The sequence below is a fragment of the Haliotis cracherodii genome, unplaced genomic scaffold (genome assembly GCF_022045235.1).
Source record: "Haliotis cracherodii isolate W230 unplaced genomic scaffold, xgHalCrac1.p SCAF_7, whole genome shotgun sequence".
NCBI classification, from domain to species: Eukaryota; Metazoa; Mollusca; class Gastropoda; order Lepetellida; family Haliotidae; genus Haliotis; species Haliotis cracherodii.
In genome coordinates, this window is record NW_027266330.1 from 13911011 (window position 1) to 13925178 (window position 14168).

The 14168-nt window shown below is 37.0% G+C and overlaps 1 protein-coding gene across 1 annotated transcript; it reads right to left on the reverse strand.

The window, feature by feature from the left end:
• Positions 1-13258: 13258 nt before the first annotated feature.
• Positions 13259-13936, reverse strand: LOC139448680 (protein unc-13 homolog C-like). Its single transcript, XM_071230234.1, has one exon. The coding sequence runs from the start codon at positions 13934-13936 to the stop codon at positions 13259-13261; it is 678 nt and encodes a 225-aa protein (XP_071086335.1).
• Positions 13937-14168: the final 232 nt, after the last annotated feature.

Consider the following 14168-nt stretch of genomic DNA (forward strand, 5'->3'; position numbering starts at 1 on the left):
ATATAACCTGAACGCAAGAGAATACACAATCTTGATTATTCGACAAAACAGATTCCTTTAGGCGTACAAAGCAAATAGCGGTGAAAATCATATGAATGGATCCCTGAAAATCAGTGATGACACCAGGTGTTCGCTCTACCGGTAGCACCTAGCACTCACACAGTTGGCATAAACAATATGTGTTTGCCTGAAGCACATACTCAACTTAAAGGACGCTCTTTTATTTGAAGCTCTCATGTGTCTGGTGTTTAAGTGAGGTGCAGATGGATCCGTAGGATCTTATAAATTTGGATATGTAAACAAATTCAAAATTCTGCAAAACAATTTCTGTGTTGTGTACACATGTTACAGTGAAATGTTATTTTCATGACCCAGACATGATGTTTCTCAAAAGGGCTTTTGCTATGGATACATTCCTTCCTTCAAAGTGGAATAATCAGAAATTGAAGGAGTCACGCCTTCTCAGTTATCATCACGAAGTTTCAGCTTGATATTGGAGAAAAACACGCTAGATGTGATCATTTGCCTCTTCGAGGAAACCAATGAGCATGACTATGGTGCTGACAGAAGAAGGATTATACTTGGAGCCAAAATCAGGGATCAAATTCTGTGAAGTTGATGTCACAGCCAAAAGACACGCTGGTTCTGAACGTTTGTCTTTTTGGGAAAACATATGAACATGTCTATGGCGCTGACAGACGAAGGATTATGATCGGGGCGAAATGGGACCGACACCTCTGACCTGGGAATCCTTGCACAACTCGGGATTAAAGCTGTACCAAGCGAAATACAGCAACTTGACCAATGGTCCACTCCGTTAGGGACCGCTACGTATGTCTAAAACGGTACGTTTACCCACAGTGCTTACTTAATCAGGTCATTAGGTCCTCATATGACTGAAAATATACAGAATCAAATCTTAAATTTAAATTAAACAGATCTTCCGTGGATGTCTCGTTAATGATAAAAATTGTTTTTCAAGTTGCCAATATTTACGAAGAGACAACCACATAAAAAGACTTTGATCACTTTATACGTTTTTAATAAAGACATATCACATACTTATTGAATTAATCTTTTTTTTTGCCCCTTGGTATTATTTTAGCTGAACCAATAATGACGTTTGTTTCGTTTTTGAAATATATCATAATTTATCAAGTTGTCACCCATTGGATCTTGATTACAAAGGAAATGTGTAAATAACGGTTATGGCGCCTTTTGTCGGAGAGTGTCTTTCGAGCTAAGTAGAAAATAACCATCCCTTCTGGATGTTTTGTGGAACATTTTGACAGGACACGCTCACCTTTTCGCGAACACCTAGTGCCATGACTATTTCAAAGAGATTCATCAACACATGCTTATCATTCAGTGATTAACATGTCAGAGCCAGGATCCACGACTTCGGGGAACGCTGACACGCAATCAACCCAGTCACCGAGTTTGACCACCCGAACCATTTGGTAGCCCCTAACGCTCAGCATATGTTGCTGGAGACATATTCTTACCCAGGATAAGATTTTTCCTATGATTATTGAGAGTGGTTTGTCGCTTCTGGCGTTAATCCGAATGGGGTATCGTGTGGGAAGCTGGGATACTGAATCATCCCCAACCCTGAAGTGCTGTGTGACAAGTTGCTGTCATGTACTACATTGATGTTTTGATTTAAAAGTCTATAACTTGTTCTCGTCGCTACAAGGCTGGAACAATGCCGGTGCGATGTTAAAGTTTAAAACAATCACTCACTGTGAGGTCATCTACATACTGTAGCGGCTATAGCACGTATTGGGGGCACGGGTGGCCCAGTCGTCTAAGGCGCCGCGATTCGCTGTGCAGAGCTGCGTCCCTTGGGCACGCCAAACACCTATGATTATGGGTTCGAATCCCGGTTCTCCCCAATTATGTTTCTAGGTTTCTCAGCGCCATACCCGTGCTCGTGGGTTTCACCGAAGTGGTAAACGTCTAAGACCTGCATAACTTGGGGCTTTCCTCCCACTTTAAGCTGACACGCCGTGATATAACTGGAATATTGTTAAAAGCGGCGTTAAGCCGAACTCACTCACTCACTATCGCACGTATGACATGAGGTAAATCAACTCTGCCAAAGTATGAACTATGTTTAAGACAGGGCATTGTTTGTTTGTTGTTGAACGCCGCACGCAGCAATATTCCAGCTATATGACGGCGGTCTGTAAATAATCGAGTCTGGGCCAGACAATCCAGAGATTGAAATCATGAGCATCGATCCACAGATTTGAGATACGATGACATGCATCAACCAAGTCAGCGAGTCTGACCATCCGATCCCGTTAGTCGCGTCTTACGACAAGCATAGTGGCATTTTGCGGCAATCATGGGTTGCTAAAGACTTCTTCGACCCCGGATCTTCACGGGTCAGACAGGGCATTGATTTGGCAACATAGCGACGAGAACAAGTTAAAAACAGTCTGTCATAAAATATAACAAATATCCTTTATGTGACCTGTCAATGTGCTTAATTACCGGTACGCAGCCTATGCTAGAGTAACGTCTCACCCAAAGAAGGAACCGACTTGTAATTGCCAAAAGCTTTAATGGATTTTCTCCCAGTGTGTTTTTACAATTCAGCTCATATACAAGAGGGGAACCAAAGCGCAGTGTCCTTTTTCTTTGCATACACATTATCATTGAGTTTTCATCACGTGGTTACAATCCGGGTAATAATCGACAGTGAGGTGACTGCGAGCGGTTTTATTTTTCCGTGCCCTTGGTCATTAGCGCTTTAAATTCTACATCTGCACATTTGTTTCTTTCAGTTCGTGCTGCTAATGTACGTTTGCTTCACTTGCTGCTAAAGATAGTCGCTCGCAATCACCTGACAGCCGATCCTCAGTCGGATTGCAACTAAGTGACCAAAACTTAATGTAATGTTTATCGCTAGCAAATGGATTTTCTTGAAACGCACTATGCAATTTTCGTCATTAGTGTAAGTAATATTCCTTATATGCAGACTTGGTTGTTTTCTCTTTGTTTGTTGTGAGACCCGTGAAGATTCCGGGGTAGAATAGGTCTTCAGAAAGCCATGCGTGACGTAAAAGGCGACTATGCTTGTCGTAAAATGCGACTAACGGGATCGGGTGGTCAGGCTCGCTGACTTGGTTGATACATGTCATTGATCCCATTTGCGTGGATCGATGCTCAATCATTGGATTGTCTGGTCCAGACTCGATTATTTACAGACCGCCGTCACCCAGCGCCAGCAAGGCAGCAGACAATCTGAGCTCTCACACTCATTGTTTTGACATTTACATCTATACCATCGTGAATATCAGACAATAGTTTGTTTCTCTGGTGATGAAATGTGTGCATCTATTACTGATACAAGTGAACTGACATTGACCAGGTGCGCGGAATATAGCCTGTTACGACGTAAATTGTAATAAAAAGGTTAAATGTAATACTTGCAGCAAATTGTACAGTCGTGCCCCGCTTATACGAACTTCAGATATCCGGACATGACAGACATGACAGACTTCCAGTAAGAAGCTGGTTTCAGTTATACGGAAATTCGTTTATACGGACGAATTGTGAAGTGACGCAAGTGTCCGTATAAACGAGGCACGACTGTATTAATTTTGACGTAAATTGTAATAACAACGTAAATTGTAATGATATTTGACGTAAATTGTAATACGCAAATTGTAATAAAAATTGACGTAAATTGTAATAATCTCTACTTGCGGTAAAATGTAATAAATTCTTACGTAAATTGTAATAACCTTACTACCGTAGTGTCCAAGACGCCAATTGACCAGAAATGATCTTTGTCAGTTGAGCTTGCGTTTCACATGTACAATTCGAGAAATACTGTGTATTATGACAAACGTACACAACTGTTAAGTTAGGGATGGTTGGTATAGGCTTTATCGTACAATCGTCATTAAAGGGTGGTGTCAACATCGATAAATTTAAATGACTGAAAGATCCATCCTCGGGTTCAAAATGATGGGTTACACAACCGTATATTCGACAAATAACTTAATTGTGACATATTGTTCAATACTCTTATAAGGCTATTCAAGATGTTTTTTGCGTGACTTGATTCAACAGTACGTTGACCAGTTTCGACACGACTAAACGAGTGATGACGAAGTGTACAAATACAGGCTGATCAACCAGTGTGTCGATTTGCAGTGGAAACGCTATACGAGTTGATAAGGAGTACATGATCCTTTTCTTGAAACAAACGAGGGAATTTAATCATACTTATATTTTGACGAAGAATTCAAATACAACAATTGAGTTGACAGATCCCGTGCATACACAAATAACAGCCGGTATCTTCGGATAACTCTTGTACAGTTTGCAAGAGTATACGAATTATCATAAATTTCTTGCAATCAATTGCTGAAATATATCTGCTTGTATCCATATGGAAAGGAATTGAAAATTAATAATGAAAATATGTTTGTCACTAAAGTAAATTTTCTCTTTGACCTTGAAACGTACTTGAAGATCATTAAACTCGACAATCGTTGGTGGATTGCGCCAAGAGACCTTGATACGAAATATATACGTACAATAATCCCCTGAAAACATAACCTCCTCTGAAAGATTAAAAGGGTTAAAGTAATTTGGGCTAACATCAAGCACTGTAATAACATACTCTCTTAAAATTCCAATGAAATGACTGGCGACTTACCAAAAAGTCAAAATATATTTTGCTCCGATTGTTCTAATTGCCTACCCTTGTAATTTTTTTTCTGAAATTGAGTTAAAACTTCTAAATTTGAGACTGCAATATATGTCTTCAGAGGGTATTTCATACACTATGTAACAACTGTTTTACCCCATTTCAAATTTGGTTTCATGCTGAATCGCTCTTTTCAACTAATGCTAACACACTTTAAATGCAAGGAATGCATCCCAAACATATATTTTTATATATAAATACATTGTGTTGATAACCACTTACTTAACCTACAGAAATAACACTCCAGTGAGTTTATATATATACAACAATGTTCGATATATCAAGTTTCAAAAAGTTCTCACACCCCACACTAAGTCATATTTAATGACGATTGTACGATAAATGCTGTACCAAACTTCCCTAAACAGTTTTGTACCTTTATATATATATGTACTCCAACTGTTCGGAGTATATCTACGGGTTTGTGTTTCTATTTTATCTTTTAAAATACGAGCTCGTATCTTACTTTGTTCATTTGCTTCATTTTGTATAACCTTTAATTGCTTGTATCAGCATTTTTGTGGAACCTCTCACAAAGTAGTGTCACTCATCTCTCACTTTGAACTATATGTAGAAGTGCAGTCATAGATCTGATACCAATGACATATAGAGGTCGTATTTACTGGCATACATACATACATACATACATACATACATACATACATACATACATACATACATAAACACACAAACACACATACATACCTATGTGTGTATGTGTTGTTATGTGTGTGTGTTGGTGTGTATATATGTGTTTGTGTGTATGTGTATGTGTATGTGTGTGTGTATACTGATGAGGGCATAGTATCGGAGATAAATATAATTTGGTTTCTTAGTTAGTCACTATTCTTTTCATTGCATTGTTAAGAAGGTATGCCATAATTTCTATATTTTATTACAGTGCTTGGTGTTAGCTGGAATTATTTTAATCCTCTTAAACCCCCCGAGAAGATTATCCTCTGAGGTAATTTTTGTCCATGACAAAACCCTTTTCATTATAGATTTTCTATCCTTTCAATTTTGATCAAAACAGATATATTTCAGCAATAATTGATTGCAACAAATTTATTCTACATTCTGATGCTCTTTGAAACTCAACAAGACATGCCCGAAGATACCGGATATTATTTGTGTATGCTTTGAATTATGATTTCGTGCCGTTATCATGATGGATTCTGTTTTTGTTGTTGGGGCAAGGAGTTATTATCCCAGCAAAAGTTGTCAGTAAGTTGTTGTTAGTTCTTCATGACATATGAGTGAGTGAGTGAGTTAAGATTTAACGTCACATCGGCAGTATTTCAGCCATATCGTGATCATGACATATGAAAGGAATCCAGACAGTTACATTTATTCATTTATTTCATTAAATATTCTTCTTCCTATGAAAGGAAATATTTTATGTTATATTAATGATCCATATGTTAATCATACATTACTACAAATATTGCATAAGTTAACATAGTTTGCATTTATTTATTATTATTTATTTATCTGTGAGAAGTTAACAGAGATCGAGTGTACACAATACCTAATAGTATATTCAATGTAGGTAAAGAATATCCACGCCCCTCTTTTGATATTAATAAAAACATGGTATATCATTTTATGTATTAAGTATTCTCCTTTCCCATGCATGAGAAATCTATGCTGCATTTGCTGACGACTTTTTTTTTTCCTTTGACATTGCACAGGAGATCTGACACTCATTTGTTGGAATTTGGATTCTTCGACAAATATAATGTATAAATACGATTGAATTGTCTCGTTTGTTTCAAGGAAACGGTCATGTGCTCCTTATCAAATTAAGTAAACCTCCAATGCAAATCGACATAATTTCAGGGTCCGGTTGCACAGAGCTCTCTTCGGTAACTCGTAACTCAGCGTTATTGCAATGGACGCCTAGCTAAGCTACTATTGGATGATAAATCAATTAACCTATTTGTCGAATAGACGTACCTAATGTAATCCATCATTTTTAACCCGAGGATGGATCTTTCAGTCATAAATTTCGATGTGTACAGTTGCTAGAGTATCATTCTAACAATACAGACATGACACAAGCTGCACGTAAAATAATTGATAAAGGTAGTCCTTGCGGGTTTACATACCTACATGTACATCACCCAGGACATTGTCATTATTTGCTTTACATCCTCCGAGCAACGTTAAAAAAATTGAAACTTGAATAATAATAAATTGATATTATGTATATGAACATGTATAAATCAGCTTGCACACAGACTACTGCAGAATGATATGTCATCCATTTGCTAGTTTAGTTTAGTTTAAACATATTTTATTCACAGAACAAAATCAGAATTTTATTGGGGGCAAGTTCTTGCAACTTAGTAAACCCCTCTCCGCATAAAATATGTACAAATATACAGTTGCAAAATAAATTAATTTGCTTCAGTCAGTAAAAGTCAGACTTTCCACATTTACACATCAATATATTTGTGTAAGTTTGTTACGTTATAATTATTCCATTGTGTATATTACTACCTACTTTACCAATTGAAATATGATTCCATTAGGTTAAATATGAACAATTATGATGAAAATCGTCAATAGGATATATATATTACAATTAAGTACAAAACACAAGGAGTATTTCTCAAATAAATAAAAAAACTACGTTCATTCTAGTAATTAATCCTCTTCTGGACAACCATAGAAATGAAATTCCAATGCGTTTATATATACATATAATTATACAACAATGTACGATAACGACCTCAATCCTCCCCCACACCCATACTTTAATGACGATTGTACGATAAACCCTGTACCAACCCTGACAAGGATAGGTTCTAGTCTTTTAATGCCTTTGACACTAAACTTATAAGCATATTACAATTTACGTAAAAAGTTATTACATTTTACCGCAAGTTGAGATTATTACAATTTACGTCAATTTTTATTACAATTTGCGTATTGCAATTTACGTCAAATTTTATTACAATTTACGTTGTTATTACAATTAACGTCAAAATTATTACAATTTGCTGCAAGTATTACAATTTACCTTTTTATTACAACTTACCTTTTTATTACAATTTACGTAGTAACATAGCCCTTTGAAGTTATTGAATTGATGTCCAGTACTTGATAGTTCTGTAAATGTATAACATATAAACTACCGGGCAAAAGAAAGTTTTCACTTTAAAAAAAAGCTGGTACAGGTTTAAACCCCGCAGAAAACATTCGCCCACATGCAACATGACCACAACCAGAACGCAGATTTTCGAACGCAGCTTTCCAAATCATGCATAGTTGAAAACGTGTAAAACGTGATTTTGATACATTGGTCCAAATGCACGTGCGTGATTGTGGCATAAATGCCGACGTTGGACAGAGCAGGCATTCAGTAAGCAAAAACCACCAAGAATATGCCCAGACTCACACAAGCGCAACGAGACAGAGCGATCGGCAAGGCCAATATGGGGGCTATTCAACGTCAAACAGCCAGAACCTTCAACTGCTCCCAGACCACCACCAGTAAGTTGATAATCCGCTACCAACAGACAGGACAGACTTAAGACCGGCCAAGATCGGGAAGACCGAGAGTGACAACACCGGCCGAAGACCGCTACATCCGACAGATTCACCTCCGAAACAGATGAGTGACGGCGACGTCAACGGTGGCAACAGCACTAGGGCATGCCATCAGCAGACGAACAGTCCTTCGACGAATTCGTACGGCTGGTATACGAGCCTACCGACCCTTCCGTGGAATGGCCTTGACCCGTCTACACCGTCAACGCAGACTGCTATGGGCACGAACTGTACGTCGGTGGCAGCGACGTGACTGGGCGAGAGTGCTCTTTACAGATGAAAGTCGGTTCTGTCTGTTTTTCGACGAAAGGGGGAGCGACTGGCGCCAAACTGCATGAGAGAAATTCACCCGTTTGGAGGTGGAGGCGTCATGGTATGGGGTGGCATTTGTGGCCAGATTACAACACGGCTGGTTATCATCCGAGGAAACCTGAATGCTCAGCGATACAGGGATGAAGTGTTGAGACCTGTTGTGTGCCCTTTATTCAACATCAGCCAAGGGGATTAATTTTGCAACAAGACAACGCAAGACCTCACACCGCCCGAATTGTTCAAGGCTATCTGAACAACGTTCTCCAGACATGAACCCCATTGAACATCTCTGGGATCATCTTGATCGTCAGCTGAGACAACATGTACCGCCTCCAGCGAACCGACAGGAACTTAAACAGATTCTATTGAACTTATGGAACAGGATTCCTGTTGACGTTATCCGCCGACTGACAACGTCAATGAGGAGGCGTGTGTTGACGTGCATGGATGCCCAGGGTGGTCACACACGCTATTGATGACGTGTTACCTGACTACTGTGTCATTAATCGACTCTTCATGCACTTCAATGAACTCTGATTTGTGTATTTTTTAATTTGGACCCCTTGACTCTTTCTTTGCGTATTGTGGAGAATGCAATATCGGCATTACAATGCATTTTCATTCTAATTCATGGAAAATGATTTCTGTTTATAAATTAATCATCATACATCTCACATATGCCTTTGTGTTTGGTCAAGTGAAGTCGGTGAAAACTTTCTTTTGCCCGGTAGTTTACACGTAAAAAATGATTCTCTATCCCGATTCAAAAAATAGGAATATATGTTATCAGCCATAATTTGTTATATTGCGTACGCCTATTGACAAGGGGCAAGATTTAGATTGTTTTTATTTTATTTATACTTGAAACATGTCTGTGACCAGATGGAGTTAATTCAAAACTGGCTGTAAACTAAAGCGTTTTTCTCGACAGGACAAAATTTGTGGAGGAATTGTTTTGGCAAAACATATCGATTGCCATTCTCCATTTGAAATGATGGATGTTATTCTCTTCTGTGGACAAAAAGCCGTCCAAAACAATCTGTATTTTCACAGACCACAATCCCCTCGAGGTAACAATCTCACAGGTTCGATTTTTATCGGCGGCTTATCCTTAGCATAGTTATACTTGGCGACTCAGAACAGAACAGAACTTTATTACGCTCAGGATGAGATCCTCGGCATATGAGGTACAAAATGACAGCAAAATACACATTATAATAGCGGATATGTGGTTAGCCGGAAGATTTTACAATTTGCATTACATATTTACAGAATTCACTAAGGTTTTTTAATACAGATATCTCTTTACAAGTGAAAAGTCTTTGAAATTTAATCATATTAGGTCTTTTAGAATATGTAGGTGGTATATACAAAATTCTTTCTTTAGTAAAATATGGACATTTAAAAATATAGTGAAATTCATCTCCAGTATCATCAATAAAACACAGTTTACATTTTCTTTCACAAATAGGTATCCCATTCCATCTTCCTTTTTCAATTGGTAAGTGGTGGCATGAAGTACGAAATAAAAGTAGAGGGATAGCTTTATTTAGGGGTAGGGACGTCAGATAATTTTCTAATTCAAATTGTGGTTTCAAGAGAGAATAGACTACACTTTTTTGGAATTTTCCACCTCAGAGCTCCAGGTTTGTTTAGCATGATCAGTTAAAATAGAGTGAGCTGTTGCTTTGAGCCAGGAAGATGAAACAGGAGACTGTGACAACCATACATAACTTAAACCAATATTGTTTAGAATATTTTGAATACATGAAATCCAGTCATAGTTGTAAAAACCTGTATTATGGATGTTATATACAATAGAGTAAATGATTGAAGATATTTTGCTGGATTTATCTGTAAGTAATTTCGACCAAAAGGTTAACATACGAGTTTTAACATCAACAGATAACGGAACTCTACCTAGTTCACCGTAAAGCATGCATAAAGGAGTACTCTTTTTAATAGGCAATAATTTTCTCATGAAACAAATATGTACATTTTCAATTTGTTTTAGATTAACAAAACCCCATAGTTCACAACCATATAATAAGATTGGTTTTACCATTGTGTCAAAAAGATATAATTGGCATTGAATTGATAAATTAAGGTTTCGGCTTTCACGTAGTACGAAATACATGGATTTTGTAGCCTGTTGACATAGATTAGCAATGGATGCTTTAAAAGAACACTTTTTTTATCCAATATAACACCAATATATTTGTATTCAGTGACATATTCTAAAGGAACACCATAGAGATAAATATCTTTACTCATATCATTTTTATTACCACCAAATATTAGAATTTTAGTTTTACCAGGACAGTGTCATCGGCATATAAAAGAGCAAACAATTTAATAGATAAATCTAGAATGGAATGTGTTATTTCTGAGTTAATTAACATACCTGGACAATCTTTGGACATTACAAATGTTTCTAAGTCATTTAGAAACAAAGAAAATAGAACAGGTGATAAGTTTTTCTCCTTGTCTAACTCCTACAAGGCAAGGGAAAAAATCTGATTCATTGCTATGTACATGTACCTTTACACACGATTTTATACCACTATACATGGATTTCAAAATTCTGAAACATTTGCCATCTATACCTTGGCTGAACAGTTTACTCCACAAGGCAGTCCTTCTTACATTATCGAAAGCCTTTTTAAAATCAATAAAACAACAAAATAATTTCTTTTTTCTTGATTTAAATAAATCTACAAGGCATTTAGGGTGAATATGTGATCAGTTGTAGACTATTTTTTACGGAAAGCAGTCTGCGCTTCAGATAAAATATTTTGGTCTTCTATAAAATTTTGGATTCTATTACTAATAATGCTTGTAAAGAGTTTGCCAAAACAACTTAAAAGACTGATTGGTCTATAATTTTCTGGATCATATTTGTCACCTTTACCTTTATAGATAGGACGAATTATACCACTGAGCCACTGCTCTGGATAAACACCATCATCTAAAATTTTGTTAAATAACCTTACATATACAGGTAGCATAATGACTTGAGTGGTTGTAATGTATTCATTAATAATTTTATCAGGGCCACATGCTTTATTATTTTTCAAATTTGCTATGGCAATCAAAATTTCATCACGTGAAATGGCACCATTCCAAACAGAGTTACAATCTTCAATGTTTATATCAAGTTGATCAGTGAGATCATCACACTCTTCATCAGGTGCATCATTTAATTTCTGAAAATATGTAAAAACTTCCTCGAGTGGTGGTAAATCTTTATCTTTATTATCATTCCGCAACAGTTTCCAAAATGATTTAGAGTCCTCTTTACGTAATTTAAATAATTTGTCCTGTATGTCAGATCTATGAAGGTTATGATATTTTGCCAAAGTGTTTTTGTAAGCCTTGCTTGCATTTATTAGCATTCTTTTGTTTTGGACACTTTTATGTTTTTGAAATATTGATTTAGCCTGATGATATTTACCTCTACTGATCTTACAATCACGACCAAACCAAGGCTTTTTTCTGTCGCCTTTTATGCTCAAACATAGCATTGGTAGGTTGTCTAAAACCAAACACAGATTTGGCACGTTCAATAAATACATTGTTAATATTGTTTACTAGATTGTTTAGAGCTTCTTGGTCCCCGGTTGCACAGTTATCAATGTCCGAAACAATGTTATCGATTTCACCCTGGCGAGAATTAATTACATCATGAAATTGAGAAGCATGTCATTTGTCCCAGCGTCGGTTGGTGCACGTGGAGTCCGTGCTTCTGTCAGCTTCTGTCCTTGATTGACAGTTTATGTTGACGTCACATATGTTGATACTCAATGTCAAAGCACAATGGGCATCAGACAGAATAGGGTCAAAATCTAAGACACTAAAATCACATATTCTTTTCAGTAAATTCAATGAACAAATACAGCTACAACCTTTACAAGTCGCTTACCAATGTGTTTGTCATCACCAAAACGACCATTTATGATAAACAGATTATTATTTCTACAAATATCAATCAGTCTGTAGCCATGGTTGTTTGCTCTACCCACATCTGATGAGTGTCTATTGATGTCTATTCCAAGTGAAGAAAACAAAGATAGTACACCAGTTTCATCAAAAACATCATCAGGAATTCCAATGTAATCACAAACCGTCTGTGACATTTCAATAAAATCTAACATAGTTCTTGTTCTTGCATTGAAGTCTCCTAGCAGTACAATTTCACAATCATTTGCATATTTATTTAAATCACTATCAATGTCAACAAATAAGGAGATATTGAAATATGGGGAATTTTCTGGGGGAATATATACTGCTCCAATAAGCAAGTCTTTATCTGTTTTAAGTATATCTTTGGAAACTTTTATCCACAGGACACACTCTGTATTAGTGTGTATACATTTGATATATTTATTCAAGAATTTCTTAGCTAGAATTGCAATACCTCCTGATCTGACTCTAGAGTCTCTGTTTCTAACATACACATCATAGCCAGGTATATCTATAGTTTACGTATTAACATCATCCAGTTTAGTCTCTGCAAGTAAGATAAAGTCATAGTTGTTGATATAGGTATGAAAATCAGGATTTATGAGTTTGCTTAAGAGTCCACAAACATTAATGAAGAAGAATGTTAGGGTATCCATGTTTGTACAACTTCCTTGACTTCCCTAGTCAGAGGTTTGTCTGTCAGAATTGTACCTGACTTTCTTCTCTGGTCTGTTGTGGGTAGGGATGAGGGGGCTCTCTGTCAGAGTGCAGGGCGGGGAAGTCCACATTAGGGTCTATGTCAGGGGTTGAGTCAGGGTAGATTCTCTTCCCATCAATATACAGTCTATCTCTGATAAATGAAGTTTTGTGGCCATTACTCTTAGCTTGTTTATATCTGTGCCACGGCTGATTTCTCCTTTGTTGTATTTCATAAGGGAAATGTTCATTTATCCCCACTGATGAGCCCTTAAGTTTGTGACTTTGACTTTTAACAATGTCCCTGTCCCTCTTGGATGTGAAGGCAACTAGAATAGGTCTAGGTTTAGTTTGATCACTCCTCTTCTTTCCCAACCTGTGTACTTTTTCCAATTCAATGGACTTTGCTATTTTCAAATTGTTTTCTATCACATTTTGTGCTTTCACTTCTACATTCTCCTCCTCTGTCTCATCAATCCCAGTGAAAATAAGATTATTTTCCAGACTTTTACACTGAACTGTAAGTAACTGTTCCTTCAGCTCATAATTCTGGTCACTGACCTGATGTAGTCTACCATGTAGATAGTCTAGCTCATCATGGCATTCATCTAGTTTACCCTCTAGTCTGTCTGTTACACAGGCATTCTCTTTTCCTGTAGATTTAGTCTTATCTACTTTCATGGTAAGTTGGGTCAGGGCTGTTTCAATATTTGACACTCTATGCACAGTATGTTGTACAGACTGGTTGAGGATAAGTATATTAATATCTATGTTTTTAACTCTTTCTTGAATCTTATCAATCTGCTCGGATCTTTTATCTATGACAGACACTTTAGCTTCAATATCCGAGGTTCTAGATGCAATCCCATGCGTAATCTGTGAGAGGTTCTTTATTTCTGAGATCAGGTGACTG

What these genes read in the sequence shown, in the direction of transcription:
- LOC139448680 (XM_071230234.1), bottom strand. Translation starts at nt 13,936, where the DNA reads ATGAAAGTAGATAAGACTAAATCTACAGGAAAAGAGAATGCCTGTGTA.